The 15103-nt window shown below is 39.3% G+C and overlaps 3 protein-coding genes across 6 annotated transcripts; 1 reads left to right on the top strand and 2 right to left on the bottom strand.

Moving 5' to 3' along the window:
- Window positions 1-331: 331 nt before the first annotated feature.
- Window positions 332-5989, bottom strand: arpc2 (actin related protein 2/3 complex, subunit 2). The gene is made up of 10 exons (XM_077608805.1): window positions 5785-5989; window positions 4294-4328; window positions 3750-3862; window positions 2896-2941; window positions 2591-2777; window positions 2413-2506; window positions 2075-2201; window positions 1890-1990; window positions 875-975; window positions 332-787 (listed from the first exon to the last, which is right to left on the bottom strand). Exons 1-10 carry the CDS (start codon window positions 5856-5858, stop codon window positions 766-768), a joined length of 900 nt encoding a protein of 299 aa, XP_077464931.1. The 5' UTR covers window positions 5859-5989; the 3' UTR covers window positions 332-765.
- A 358-nt stretch (window positions 5990-6347) lies between these two features.
- Window positions 6348-11500, top strand: slc19a1 (solute carrier family 19 member 1). 2 transcript variants are annotated; one of them, XM_077608789.1, is made up of 6 exons: window positions 6348-6466; window positions 7049-7619; window positions 7837-8608; window positions 8874-9066; window positions 9796-9937; window positions 10490-11500. In XM_077608789.1, exons 2-6 carry the CDS (start codon window positions 7344-7346, stop codon window positions 10679-10681), a joined length of 1575 nt encoding a protein of 524 aa, XP_077464915.1. In that variant the 5' UTR covers window positions 6348-6466; window positions 7049-7343; the 3' UTR covers window positions 10682-11500. The 2 variants fall into 2 exon arrangements, with proteins under 2 accessions (XP_077464915.1, XP_077464905.1); XM_077608779.1 differs by having other exon boundaries at window positions 6409-6536.
- Window positions 11501-11726: 226 nt separating this feature from the next.
- On the bottom strand, window positions 11727-15021 carry LOC144082032 (lymphocyte function-associated antigen 3). 3 transcript variants are annotated; one of them, XM_077608821.1, is made up of 12 exons: window positions 14906-15021; window positions 14746-14825; window positions 14156-14308; window positions 13954-14079; window positions 13602-13765; window positions 13325-13415; window positions 13141-13239; window positions 12971-12991; window positions 12854-12874; window positions 12568-12600; window positions 12440-12499; window positions 11727-12369 (listed from the first exon to the last, which is right to left on the bottom strand). In XM_077608821.1, exons 2-12 carry the CDS (start codon window positions 14816-14818, stop codon window positions 12350-12352), a joined length of 861 nt encoding a protein of 286 aa, XP_077464947.1. In that variant the 5' UTR covers window positions 14819-14825; window positions 14906-15021; the 3' UTR covers window positions 11727-12349. The 3 variants fall into 3 exon arrangements, with proteins under 3 accessions (XP_077464947.1, XP_077464962.1, XP_077464954.1); XM_077608836.1 differs by lacking the exon at window positions 12568-12600; XM_077608828.1 differs by lacking the exon at window positions 14906-15021 and having other exon boundaries at window positions 14746-14899.
- Between the last annotated feature and the right edge of the window lie 82 nt (window positions 15022-15103).

Raw genomic sequence — 15103 nt, 5'->3', positions numbered from 1 at the left:
CAACTGGCACTGTGTCCATCCAGTTATTCCAAAGTCAAAGTCCTTCGACGATTACCTCAAATATATATTACTATATCATTAGTAATGTAAAGGAAAGTAAAGGACCTGGGCAGATACTTCACATTTACATTCGAGTATTTTTCTGATGCCATTTTAGTTTAATTCCGTAGAGGAGAAAGCCTAACTATTTTCTACTTAATCTGTCAAAATATGTTATATTAGTATTTTCAGGAGCCAAATCAATAGTGCAAATATTTTCAGTCTGCCCCCACCCACTAAACTACTACTGAAGTCTGAGAGTCTGCATATTATACATACACAAGCAAGAACATTTCTTGTGGTATTTGTCTTTTATTTCTTTCCCTCAAATGACAATGACATGAAAGCGCAGAAGGGGGGTTGAAACCATCACATGAAAATTAATATTAAGTGGTGAAGGTCACATAAGAGTACCAAATGGAGTAAAAGATATTGTATCAAAAATTTATTTTTCATATATTTATATAGGACTATTAATGCTCTTTATCTATCCAAAGCAAGGAATGGCCATTTTTCATGATCTTCAGCCCAGGCTTTTCCTACCAACATTATTTGCAATAAAGAAACACGCACGAAAAAAAAAAAGACTTGAAATTTTTGAGTGGGCTGCGTGGGGCGTTTAGAGGCATCTTGGAGGCCTCTCCAATGTGCCGTTTCGTCGCAGAATGTTGCATTTGCGTGTGGCCACGGACAGTGGCTTCAACTGAGCTGTCCTGGGGCTCAGCATCAGCGAAAGAAGGTCTTTCCACTGAGAAAGCAACAGAAGAAAGGATTAAGAGGGCTTCTGGAGAGATTCCCAAGGAGATCGGATGAGAAAACAGTGTAGACTACGTACGAAATGGTTTTCATCTCCTTCTTCTCAGCATCGGGTCGGGCACGGTTGAGAACTTTCAGGAAGTCTGACGTCTTGGCCCTCATGCGTGTGTGAATGTAAGCCTGGAGAAAGATGAAGTACACTTTACTCATTTGTTTCATTTCCACACCATTTACTTATGCAAAAGTAATAAGAGTTCTGCAGTTATTTGCAATTCAGTGCCTCTACTCTTCTCACCCAAAATAAAAAATAATACAGTTCACTTGTGGGAAAATCTTTTTGCTTGGTGAGATTTTGCCTCATGGACAATGTATGCCTTGACTCAAACGTTGTGAAACTGCTCTATTCAACACTGATAAGGATGCGAACAAAACATTCTATTGTGTATTTATCTTCCTGTGTCTCAAGACACACACCCATCCATAAATTTGCCCTCCCTGACTCCTGTCTGTCTGCGCAAAAACATCCTCCTCCATTAACGAGCGGAATAGAGATTCACAAAAGGCCAAAAACATGCAGCCGAAATTAAAGCTGCCCAAAAATGTGAGTGAGTAGTATTTACAGTCGTAAGAGATCCATTAGGGAAGTAGTCATGTTTACTTAAACGCCCACCGGCAATGACTGTGTGGCAGCACGGACCAGACTTTTCTATTGAGAAAAGTGGCCGGAACGTACCATTACAATGACTCATTAAGAGCATGTAATTAAAACGGCGACAGGTGTTCCTTAAAAGTGCTATTGTGAAACAACCTGAGAACCTCTCATAAAGGATTTATCTGTCCTTAACCAGGAGTGATGCCATAATTCACAAAGTGTTTGATTAACCCCAAATAACAGTTCACTGCTCTAGTAGTTGAACGTTCCAATTCACAAATTCATAATTAAAATACAGCTTATCATTGATCCAAAGGGTGGTGTTGAGAAATTGCTTTAAAGTTTGTTTTGCTGAATTGCTACCGCGGTACTGTACTGCTTGTTTTGAAGTACAGTAAAATAAAACGAAGAAAAAAAAAACCTGTGCTCTATTCAAACCCACCTTGGAGCACTTTATATGGTAATGCAGGTAGTCCCTGAAGGTGTGAATGAGGTTGATGGTGTTGTCTCTGGCATTGGCATTGGTGTGACGTGGGAAAAGGACTGCAAAGAAGGCAAACAGAACCGGTGCTTCAGTCTCTCCCAGTGACGCCATGCCGATATACTGGTACCAATGCCGTTACTCACCAAAGGTGATGTATCCGATGTTGTCCCCGACAGCTGCATCTGTATCCTTAAGTTCCAGGGGAGGCTCCCTGTGGCTGAAAAGCACCTGCGGGGCGGTGTGGCTTGCTCTCCGACCCTCTTTGAATTCCTACGTGGAGAAAGTGCCAGACATTTTGATTTGGCCTCTTTCCACTGAATAATCTTACTTAAGAATTCAGGTCAAGATTGTGAGGCTATACTTATAAGCCATTCATTTTTAGGTTAGGATTACTGCGAGATAAAGTTTAAAATTCATGTTTTGTTTACAATCTAGTCTGTTTGTCAAAATGTTTTGTCTTGGTACACTCGGCCTCACAAACCTGCATGAAGACTTTCCCGATGATAACGTCATCGTCGTCTTTGAACACTGTGCTGAACACCACCGTCACCCGGTCTTTCTTGGCTTCCAAATACCTGAGGTCATCAAAGAGTTACCTACACTTCTTGCAATGTTCAAACAGACACCGGCAGTGAGAGAACCTGCTTTCTTGCACTTACATGGACTCATCATCTCTGTAGTGGACCACAGCCCTCTTTTCGCCTTCTTTGCCCTCCTCCTGGAACTTGAAGTACTTTTCAAATACGGAGGCAAAGCAGTTTCTTTTCAGCATTCCTGCTTGGTGCACAACCTCATCTTTGTTGCCTGGTAGAGCATCCAGGTCATAAAGGAGTGACACATTATAACCTGTCAACACAGCAGAACAGAGCTTATTCATTTCCGGCTACTAAAAAGTAATAATAGCGACAGGAGCGGGATGTTAGCTAGCAGGTACAGTGCTTGCGTTAGCAGGATGTTATCATACCAGCCTCTGTTGAAACAAGGAAGCTCCCGTACACTCTCTTCAGCAGCTGAGGGAAAAAAGCGTTAGAATTTAAAAATCAATGACCAGCCGTTGAGTACAGTTGTATTTAAACATTTTTAATTGCCAACGGTGATGTGGTTTTTATAGCCAGTAGGGAGTATCTGGCAGTTGAGCAAGGTAAATAAAAATTAGATGAATAAAGTTATCCAATCCAATCCAATATATATATATGTATTTCTTTATTAATTAACTCACTTATTACCTATTTATGTCTAGGGTGTCTTTTGCTGTGTCTGTATTCTCACCCTCTTGCTACTGTGACAATGAAATTTCCCGAATACGGGATGAATAAAGTTATCCAATCCAAAAATAAAAAAATTACAAAACTGCCGAGAACATCAGAAACACAGTCAAACAACTTCTTTTAAAAATATGGTAGTTTGCAGTATCTTTTCAGAATATGCAAAACATTTGAAAAGAAAACCAGGCACCATTGAACCCTGAATTGATTGTCAGTATTTAAGGGAGACGTTTCATATAATCCTTTGCTAATGTTTTCTTTTGGGAAAAAAAGTGACTGTGCTTCAGCCAAAGCGTTAGTACAGCAGCGGCTCATCACAGTCAGCACTTCCTTGACTGTGGTGAGGGTGCCTCAAACGCACTTCCTGTTTCTGCTACAGGCGCTCTGTGGCTGCTTTTTTTCCTTACATGGCAGCAAAGTTTTCGTAGCGGGGCAGGGCGCATGAACTGTAGACCTTATTTTTACTTTGTCGGATAATCTTTACGAATGGAGAACCTCATTGAAACATTCTTGGCATCTGCATGGTGTGCATGTGTTTCCATGCATGTGATACCTCGTCTGCTCCATGCTCCTGTAGTTCCTTGTAAAACTTCAGGGAGATGCTGACCATCACTTTGGTCTTATCGCCATTAGGGTTGGAGATGTGGTACAACACGCCATCAAAGTCTACAGAAGGAAGGACAACATAAAGCCATAAACCAAACACAGGGAATATGTAAACAAACAATCACTCATCCTAGCACTCGTAACTACAGATAATTTAGTTTCCAATCTAACATCTATTATATCATTGGGGACGTGGCAATCGTTTGTAAGTAAGTAAACATACTTCCATTGTTACCCCAAAACTGTGTTTTACTGTCTTTATTAAAGCTGAGTTTTAAATAAACACGTAAATTGCTGCTTATAAATGATAACATCCATGTTGACATATATAGCTGTAGGTTACACAGAGCAAGAACACAAGAACAGATGAATACTGGTGCACTAGCATCACATTAAATGATGCATAAAATACTAAAGAATACCAGACCGTACTCCATAAAACTTTGGAGACTGATTGTTGAAGTCTTAATTATTATGTGACATAATCTTACCTGCAAATGTTACATCAACAGCCTCAGGCTTGGTTCTGGAAGGAAGGGAGAGAGAGAGAGAGAGAGCAAAGGCCATGAAACCATAAGGAAATCAGAGCTACATTTTGGCTACTGATTAATTTGCCAGATATCTACATTTTTTTTAAATAATGTGTTGTGACCCTTTTCCCTTTAGATATTGGCTCAAGCCATCTGTGATGCAATGTGCCTTGGTCGGGAGGACCGTTGCGACAGCGCAACCCATCTTTTTGAAAATGTTAAGGTCATGCTATTACATTAATGTGCTTTCTTGAAATTAGGGTTTGAACTGAGCTTTTGTATATTTACGATTGATTAAATAAATACTATTGTCATACTAACTGAACAGAAATATGGCTAACGTCAGTTTATTTCCACTCTGATCTTACAAAAGACAGTTACTTCTGGTGCTTTAGGCACTTTTGCTGTGGCGTTTAAAATGCTTAATAAAAAGCTATAAATTTATTAATGTTGGCTTTTATTGTGTGTTTATTTGATTTAATTGCAAACTTTTACTTAAAATGTGTATTCCGTGTTTTTATGTCTGCCATTTACAGAAGCATGTCAGGAGACATTCGTGTCCATTGAATGATCCAAAATAACATTTAACATCTGAGTGTCTTTGATCGCCCAATCCCTTTGTGCATGTTGGCGTTGGGTTTAAACGACAAATGCCAAGTACCATGTTAAATTTGATAGTAGACGGACACAAGGTGAACATTATTTTAGTGTACTTTTTAGGAATGGCTTTCCTGTTTGGTGGTTTGCCCTGCATTTTTTGTAATAGTTGAAACAACTTTTCCAAGAGAGCTCATTTGGTTGTGTGGGGGACTTGACTCAGCTTGACTTCAGGAATGCGGAAGCTACAAACTAATGTCATCATGTTGTTAATACTACTACTAGCGTTGCTCTGACAGACGTGTGCGATCATGTCATATTATTTTCGTTTCTGAATTGGCGATTGCATACGCAAGTATGGTTAAAAACGGTACTTGGGGTTTGGTTACGTATCAACACGAACATCAAAGAAAAACGATCATCAAGGAAACTAACTTACTACAGCCACTTGCGTCCTAACGGTTCCATTTTCTGTTTTCTGATTTTTAAGATATTGTTTTTATCAAGCCAGCCGTGCCAAATGATACTAAAAGCGACTTTTTATTTCCCGTTTCGAGATCAATCAGGGGAGGTTGAATTAACTGGGGTAACAGGATTGACACATCGATGTCTGAATGAGACACACCCCAGCTCGAGGCAAAGTAGCTATAGCCTATCGCATCCAGTTCCTATTTAGACATTTTCATACAAGAGGACACATTTGCATTCTTTTCCGGGCCAGCATACTTCTATCATCCCCACCACACCACACCACCCTCCCATGCATCATAGATTACGACTTTTACAATGGGAGAATTGCTAAACGGGAGCTAGCCCGAGTTAGCAAGGCTAGCCAGGTGTAACAATGCTTCTCACCCGTTCGATGCGCTGTCGAACTTCAACGACAGCGTCTCTTCGATGATGCGGTTATTGATTTCTAACAAGATCATCTCAGTGGATGGGGAGACGAACGCTGCAATTTAACGATGTTATGCTATTTGTGTCAAATGGGGCTAGACGTTTCCTCCCTTGACAGACCAGACCGCTTCCGCCGAGGCCACTTCCGCGTTTTTTACACCCCGGACCCCATTGTAGTCTCCACTGTTGCCTGTAATAAATTCGAGCATAACATACACAACACAGTGCAAACATTCCCATTCTCTGAACGCAACTAGAAGACAGTTACACTACGGGAAATGGTAAAATATACTTTAAATAAATAAAATATTGAAAAAAATAAACATTTCCTAATTTAAGGCTATTTGGTTCTTTAGCCAAACAGTATTCAACGTATTTTGACTAGTGAAAAAAATCAAACCTGTGCTTTAGCATTAAAATCTAGTATAATTTTATATCAAATTCTAATATACTATGTATATAACTCACTCATTGGCTGAATATCAGCCCATACCCGCTACACTACTGACACCTAGCGAAATCTGTAGTGCAGCTGCTGGCTCTTCGATCGACCATTTTACACTACTACACTACATTTCCCAACACTCAGTGTGAGGAAACAGCTCCAATAGGAACGCCGAATTCTTCCTCAAAACACGAGGCATGTAACAAAATTTAAATTCCATTCATCTGTAATGTCCGATTTAAACGCGCTTCAATTCAATTATTTGGTAAGTAACATTATTGCAAAACCAGTCACCTGCAATGAATATTACGTCGTGTATACGTTTCAACAGACGGTATAAATTCAGCATTTTTTCACGTCGTTGTTAGCCATTCAGCTAGCTGGTTTATTTATTTTTTTTATCTATACTCTATAATCGGTGTTGAGATTCCTTTCATGCGGGAGTAAATTGACATAAATACAAAAGTGGCAATAGTGTAAGGTACCTTTTAATGAAAGTTGCGTCTAGGGTTTGTGTAACTTGTTTATCCAGGGTGCTTATTTAAGGCAGTAGCAATTCGTCTCCCCATTTTAGGAAATAACAATGCTTATACCACGGCTGTTACAGTTTAGAATTGAAGAAATATATAGTAATGTATCATTTACTAGTACTACTACATTTTCAGTGTAGCAAATAAACCATTTATCAGAAGGGTTAAATATTTCAGTGGACCAGTTCTGTATCTTCATCTTTGGACTTTTCAAATGTTTTTTTCTGTTGTTATTGCCTGTTTTCAGGTGGACAATGAAACAAACCCTGTGACTGGCTTGCTGTAGCGCATTGTCACTGTGCGTAATGGAGCAAAGGTCAACATTCTCCTCTGTGTGGCTGACAGCATGTAGCATTTTAACTACCTTGCCAACACGTTATTCAAACTGCTTTCTGAGGAAAAAAGGAGGGTCGAGATGTTGTCACTGGAACCACAGATTTTAACGTGGTCCTTTAGTGGTTGAATAGATTTAAAACTGATCAACTTGGTGATTCCAACTTACAGTTTCATTCTGAGGAATTCCCCTCCAATCAGATGACAGAATGATTTCTACAAGCTCAGCAGAGCGAGAGAGTGCGACGGACCTGAAGGTGCCTGAAACCCAAGCCATTGGAGGAAATCTGGATGGAGATTTAGAGATGGCTGTCTGCTCATTAGAGGAGCCGCCTGCCTCTGAAGTGGTCCCAGACGAACCAAGAAAATGGATGTGGGCTGTGATATTCTTATGTTTCTATGGTTTTATGTCTTCCATCAAGCCTGGAGAGCCCTTCATTACGCCATATCTACTCAGCACTGAAAAGAACTTTACCACTCAGCAGGTTAGTTGTGCCCTCATGACTGCACTATGTTAAATTGTCTTATAGAACATTTTTGTTTCGTACTACTGTATTTATAATGTCCAGCAGCGTTGAACTAATTAGTTGAAGTTTAATGTCTATAGAAGGTTTTTAGTCTTCAAACATATTATATGCACTTCATTATATTGGGCAATTAGTCATCAATGTTGTGTCTGTCTTTAAATTTTTGCATTTTTAGGTGACCAATGAGATTACACCAGTACTGACATACTCCTACATGGCGGTCCTGGTACCTGCCTTCCTGCTTACTGATATTTTGCGCTACAAGCCGGTTTTGGTCATTCAAAGCATCAGCCAGGTGGTCATCTGGGTCATTCTGCTCTTAGGTAATACCCTGATCGAGATGCAGTTCATGGAATTCTTCTACGGCGTCACAATGGCGTGCCGTGTGGCCTATTCCTCCTACATCTTTTCGCTGGTCAGCCACAACCTTTATCAGCGCGTGGCTAGCTACTCGCGCACCTCGGTGCTTTTGGGAGTGTTTACCAGCTCCGTGACGGGCCAGCTTTTCATCTCTGTGGGAAAGGTCCAATACAATACCCTCAGTGCTATTTCTTTGGGTTTTGTCAGCTTCGGTCTGGCGCTGTCGCTTTGCCTTCCCTGGCCCAAACGTTCCTTATTTTTCAACAAGGCCCTAAAAGAGGAGCACAGAGAAGCAGCCACTCAAATAGCTACAAAGGCAGAACTGGACAAAATGAACGAGAAGGAGAACGAGTTGACCCCAGCCACTTCCCTGTCCTCTGCATCCCGTTTCGTCCAGATTCTGATGGAGCTGAGAAATGTGATCAAAAGACCAAATCTGCGATTGTGGTCACTGTGGTGGGTGTTTAACTCCACAGGATACTACCTGGTGTTATTCTATGTCCACATCCTGTGGAGCAAAGTCTACCCTGCCACTGAGAACAAGAATGTTTACAATGGAGCTGTGGAAGCTGCTTCTACCTTACTTAGTAAGTCATTTCAAGTCTTCATATTATATCTATACCAGTTTCCATTACTGTTTAGGCAGGTATTTTATCATCCTGTCCTGTTTTGGGGTGTTACAAGGTCAGCACATACATGAAAAAACATTACATGATTTTGTGAACTTGAATCCATGATTACGCACATTGGTGACAAATTGATAAATAATGAATGGTGACAACATTTTTGCATAGTGTACTCTTTCTCACCAAGGTGTATTCCCCCCCAAAATCTAAACTTTTCCTGTTGCAGGTGCATTGACCTCCTTTGCTGCGGGGTTTGCGAAAATCCGGTGGAATATCTGGTCAGAGCTTGTCATCGGTGTGATCACAGCTGTGCAGGCTGGCCTGTTGCTGCTCATGGGCACCATGGAAAACATCTGGGTCTGTTATGTGGCCTACATTCTTTTCAGAAGCTTCTACCAGTTCCTAGTGCCCATTGCCACGTGAGTAGTGCGAGTGAAATGTACGTCAAGGGGACAAAAAATGCGCTCAAATCATTTTTTGTTACACTGTTGTACGCGTGGAGAGTCGCTTTGATGATTTTGTATGAGCTTTCCGTCACATGATTGCTTTAACACAGAAAGAGAAACATTTTTAATCCTGAGATTTGTGTGGAGGTCCACAGGCTGTAGAATGGAATCAATGCTGCATTCCAGAAAAGTGGGACATATCACACTTGGAGTTAGTGAGCTCTGAACTCAGTGCAGGTCAAGTCTACAAGTCGGATAAGGAACATTAAACACAGCTGAGCAATACGACAGGATTTGCTTTGTTAGGATGTCTACAGGCTTGTCAACATCTTTCCAGGAACCCCTTTTTTTCTTCTAAGGGTCTTTGACTTTGTAATTTACAAAATACAATAATGCAGTGTCTTGCCATACAAGTGTAATTCATTTGCAGCTAAAACAGTCTTATTAGGCCTACTACTATTTCCTTTTCCAAATCAATGGAAATGTAATTATTTCCAACCAAGTTGCCACTAAACTGTATCATAACAGATATACTTTTGTAATAAAAAAGCACTCTGGTGACAGGACATAGTCCACTATCTTTCGCTGACATACTTGTCTGACACCGGATTGTCAGACCCTCATTTGCTCTAACGTTGTGTATACAAATCACGACCTATAATAAGAAAATGTCAGTGTCTTTTTTTTTTTTTTTTTTTTTAGTTTTCAGATAGCATCTTCGCTCACCAAGGAGCTCTGTGCCCTGGTGTTTGGCCTCAACACCTTCTTGGCGACCATCCTGAAAAGCATCATCATCTTGATATTATCCGACAAGAGGGGGCTGGCTTTGGATGTCCACCGTCAGGTAAATAAATGCCTGACAAAGGAGACCAAGGGTCTCCAAACTGATCCACAAAGGGCCATAGTTGGACCGGGGTTTCATTTCAATCAAACAAGAGGACACCGTTTCACCAATCTGGTGTCTCTCATAAGTGCAATCAGTTGATTGCAGTCAGGTACTGCTTGTTTCTGCAGAAACCTCATAGTTAAACAGCCAAAATTTGCAAAATAAATACTTTCCCATTCATTCCAAATGGGCAACATTTGCCATTGATTTTCAATTTTGTATTTACTTTTTAATTAAAGTTCCTTCACAGTAAGATTGTGTTTGGTAGATCATATTAGCAGTTTTAAGATGAGACTGAATTCTGTCTCTCTTTTAGTTGAAACATTTAATTATTTTTAAATCTGATTATGTATTATTATTGTCAATTTCTCTCAGATTTTGCCAATCTACCAAAAAGTTAGCATGCTCATTTAAATACTGCCGCTCCTTTTTGTGATGCAGACACTTCCACCTTTGTGAAACACTACGTCTTGTGTGTGTGGCTAATTGTTGTTTTTCTCCTTTTTTTAGTTTCTTGCATACTTTATTTACTTCACACTGTTGACCGTCATCTACCTAACCTGCGCTGCTGTCGTCATCTTCCGTCACTTCAGAAACCAGCCCAAAAGGGAAGGGGTCAAACAGCTGCCCGTGTCTACTGAACTTAGCAACATAGTTCCTGAGGCAGAACCTTTGTCTAATGGCAAAAATGCCAAGACATAACAATGGTCATGAATTGCCCTCATTTTTTTTAAAGAGCCTCAATCTTGCTCAAGTGCCTCAACTACTGTCTGACAGAAAAGAGCACCTAGTTTTTAGTTTTTTCAATGCACTCAATGAAAGACTTTTTTTCGGGAACCACTCGAGTGGTGGCCAAAATGTGCAGTTTGATTGTAGGACACAAACCAATGGTAGCACAGCGATCTCAGCCCTATGAGTTATCCTAATTCTATTGGTTTTGTTTTGTCTTTATTGATAATCAAAAGTTAACATCACTATAGGATATCCCTTGTGTAATGTCAGCATGGATGGTATTAGCTGCATTCATGTATTATACTTTTTGTTTGAAAAAGAAAAAAAGGAAAATCAAAATAGGAAGGACATCTTAGGAGAGACGTGAGGATAAGCGGTTAGGAAAATGATTACTATGTGAATTCTAGAAGAAATGCATTGGAACAAACAGTATTCTATGTAGACAAATTAATTTCATTTTTGCTGATTCGATGATGGCTCCTTTTAACACATTCGTAGCGAAATAATCTTTTACACCACCATCACCAGAATGTAGTAGTTTTTTTAAAAAAATGTAACAGGAAAAAATCATTTATTTTTGCTAAAAGCAAGAGGTATAGGAGAGGACTATTTCACATGGTATATTCAGTACTCACCTGAAATGTTAGATTTAAATTGTTACAGCATAGCTGAAGTTAGTGTCTGAGATTGTCCAAATGCTGTAAAACAATCGTTTGTTTATTTTATAATATCATTTTTGTATATATGCAATTTAAAATATATAGGTAATAAATTTGATTTCTTATCTGAGTTTGTGGACAAATTCACAAGTCAATTGTTTGATCACTGGTTTCAATATTGTTTTTGCTCTCTCAGCATCTGTTTTCTTTAGGGGACAGACGCCTAACTATTTTTCCAGATGCAGGCTTGAATCAAGAGTTTTTGTATGCATTATTAAAATGTGGCTCATATTGGTCCACCTTGTGCAAAAAAGGCCTCCTGCCTGCAAGTGGATTAACTTGAAACTGACACACTGTGCTTTAAAAGTGATATTTAGTGTTTTAATTGATAGTTTGAAATATGGAATACTCGCTATTTATTTACAAACTAAAATAAAAATGAATAACAATTGCACAGGTGTGGAAGATAGTATACAAAAACTGCTTGAGACATCATTTTAAAAGCATACAATAAAACTTAAAATAGTTGGATGTAACAGACAATGTATTCAATGTAAAATTATTTAGAATAGGGTCAGAAATGGATTAAAAAACAAACAAAAAAAGGTCAAAAGCAGCCAAGTGAAGTAACATGCATCACAAATGCACAATGATGCAATTGTTGATCCGCAATGGTGTCTCAACATTCAGTCCCGCCCATCAGTGCATTCATTCTCCCTTCACACGGCTCCCTCGGACGAAAAACCCACAGGACGGGTGCCAACAGTGTCAGGCGTGTTGACCAACACAATATCGCACACGCTGGAGGATTTCCTGGTATTGTTTAGAGTTCACATTTCAATTTCCTTGCATGCCTGCTTTCCCTTTTTCATCTGCTCAAATTCACGCAGAGACATGCATTCAACAACGATATGTCTAACATGACTTGTAAAAAAGCGTGTAAAATTATTTAGAGTCTAATCTCCGGTGGGACGTCCGTCTACGTCATTGGTGTTTCTTCTGGAAAAGAAAGTAGTACTTAATGAAGGTGTAATGAATTTTGTTTAAGTGAAACCTTTGACATTTGTACCTTCTGCGAGTGTCTTCTCTTCATGTGGCGTAGTGCCGTTTGATCCTTGAGTGCCTCGGCCTGTAATACAAATGAGTGTTTGTTAAACAGGATTTCCAAAATTGAAATGCGTTAATAAAATGACTGACTCTCATTATGCCTCTCCTGCCTTCTCCAGAAATCTGTAGTGGAGGGGGGGGGGGGGGGGGGGGGGGGGGGGGGGGGCGGGGGGGGTAGAGAATGTAACTCATATATGCATCACTTTGAAATCTATTTTACTGCAAGTTAAAAAAAAGCCAATATACACTAAATAATTTTGGCCATAAAGTAAATTGACATCAACCTCAATGTTTTATTTTGCAATTAAGATGATATCAGTGACTTTAGAAATTACTATCTATATCAAAACCTTTAAGAGTAATGGCTGATACTAACCTGCTTCCCATGGCATGGATGCTATGAATCAATAATTTAAAAAAAAAGAAATGTTTTCATTTCATTCAGCACATAACATGAATAAAGATAACTTCAATTTTCACTTCCATTGCTCACCTTTTTGAAAGAACCACATCCCTGTGTGAGATGAACAGACAAGCATGATTAACATTTTCAAGAATATTATTTGATTTACCTCAATGAAATAATAGAATTTGAAATGACCTGATTTTGTTTGTTGTTTTTTTGAACCCCCCAAATTTTGTCACACAATAAATTGTTCTTACCTGTTCTGCATTTGTGAAAAAGCACTACCACTATAGTTACAGTCAGGAGAGATATGAAGACTGTTAGACCAGTGTTGATCTTTAGACTTCCTGTACCCTCTGTTCAAAGTTTAAAATAAATAAAGGTATTTTACTTATTTTTTTAATCAGATGGTTATATCAACATTGTCTTGTCATATCTTACCTGCTAGAAATGGGTTTTTAGCAGCCTGGCTGCCCTTCATGCTGACTGGATTACGCAGAATGCACTTGATATCCTCCGAATTAAATGTTTCCTAAAAAGTAAGCCGTAATGTTAAGTCAAAATAGTGTCAAGTACCTTATACCAATGTTAAATACCTTTAAGTCTTGTCTATTTTTGGCAAAACGTATTACTCTATTTTTACGATGATCAAGGTGAGACCAGTATTGTTTTTTTGTTGGTACGCTTCATGTAAAAATAAAGAACCACTGCAACAAACCTTTTGAATTATGAATTTCATGGTTGAGTTTTTCTCCACGGTAGGGCCAAACATCCACTCGTAGGTGACAGGTTCGGCACCCGTAGTGTTGCCGGCACATGTCAAAGTACAACTTGTACTCTCGGTATCGCATGATGGCAAAACAGTCGGCTCGGGGACAGCGACTGAATAAAAAAAATTAAAAGCGTCATCTTCTCCCTCAAACTTTCCATCAACATTTTCATCATGATGTCTCACGCATTTTTAGGTGGCAAAAACTCAAACCATTTCATTATTCTCCATTCAACTCTGCGATAACCAATCACCACCTGCCATCTGATAATACAAAAAAATAGGACAAGGTCACACTTACGAATAACAGCAAGATGAATTGGAGTGTTGGAGCTTAAGTTGATTTCTGTAGAGTATGTGCCACTGTCACTTTGAATCAAGCCCAGGATGGTCATCTCCCCACTCACATTATTCACCTTTGCGCGATCTTTGAAAGAAGCCCCCATTAGAGAGAAGCATTTGGTATTCAAGATTACCCTTAAACTCTTCATTTTATTCCATACGCTTGAATTGACGATATGCCTCGACACCGTCCGCATCCCATTCGATGGCCTTGTGGTAACCGTGCTTCCATAAGATGCTTTTGATGGGGCCATTCAGATCGATATTAGGCTTGAGGACAATGTCATCACCCACCTTTTTGTAAACCTTCGATCCTAAAAAAATAAAATAAAAAAAGGAAGGGCAAGATCATGATCAACCATTTGGTGGCTTTGTAGCAGGTTTTCAAACATTTGAGGTCCAGGCAAGAAATTCTTCAATTACACCACCTAACTACCACTGTTTTTATTAATGGAACGTCACAGCATAAAAAGCCATTATGTGTTTAGTAGAAAGCAAATAAAATTGGATTTTTTTTATTTCTCTACTTGGGAGGAAGCCAAAGTACCCAGATAAAATGTCAGCCCTCCTTGTTCAACTTGTTTGCACGTATATCACTGGCAAAAAATGAGGTAAAATAAGCCATGTAGCATGATCAGATTTTTGTTATGTTCTAAAACAAATACAACCAATTGTTCATATTGTTCTTTTTTGTACAATCTCAAGCTACTTTGATTTGGAACGTTTTCCGGATAGTAAAACTTGACTTTACCGGTGCAACAAGCAGCCAAAAACACGGGAATGACCAGAAGGCACACCTCCATCTTCTTCGTCCGATTCGCCATCAGGAAGCTGCAAACACGCCAAGTACATGCGAATATATAATATATTAAATCCTTAAAAAAATCATTTGGAAATTATTTGACACTTACCTTGTCGGTGGTTAGAAAACTAACTATTTACGGTAAAATCTTGGTTCCCGGAAACAGGAACAAGTTGCTCACTTTTCCGACTCTTTGCCGCAACACTCAAACGCCCCGCCCCAAAATAATGGAAAATAAATCCCTAAAAATGAACTCAGCAAATTACTGAAAAAAATCAAATAAAATAGAGAGGAACCGCATCAATTA

The sequence above is a fragment of the Stigmatopora argus genome, chromosome 1 (assembly GCF_051989625.1).
Source record: "Stigmatopora argus isolate UIUO_Sarg chromosome 1, RoL_Sarg_1.0, whole genome shotgun sequence".
NCBI classification, from domain to species: Eukaryota; Metazoa; Chordata; class Actinopteri; order Syngnathiformes; family Syngnathidae; genus Stigmatopora; species Stigmatopora argus.
The sequence above is the reverse complement of the archived record's forward strand: the minus strand, read 5'-3'. Positions and strand labels throughout refer to the sequence as shown.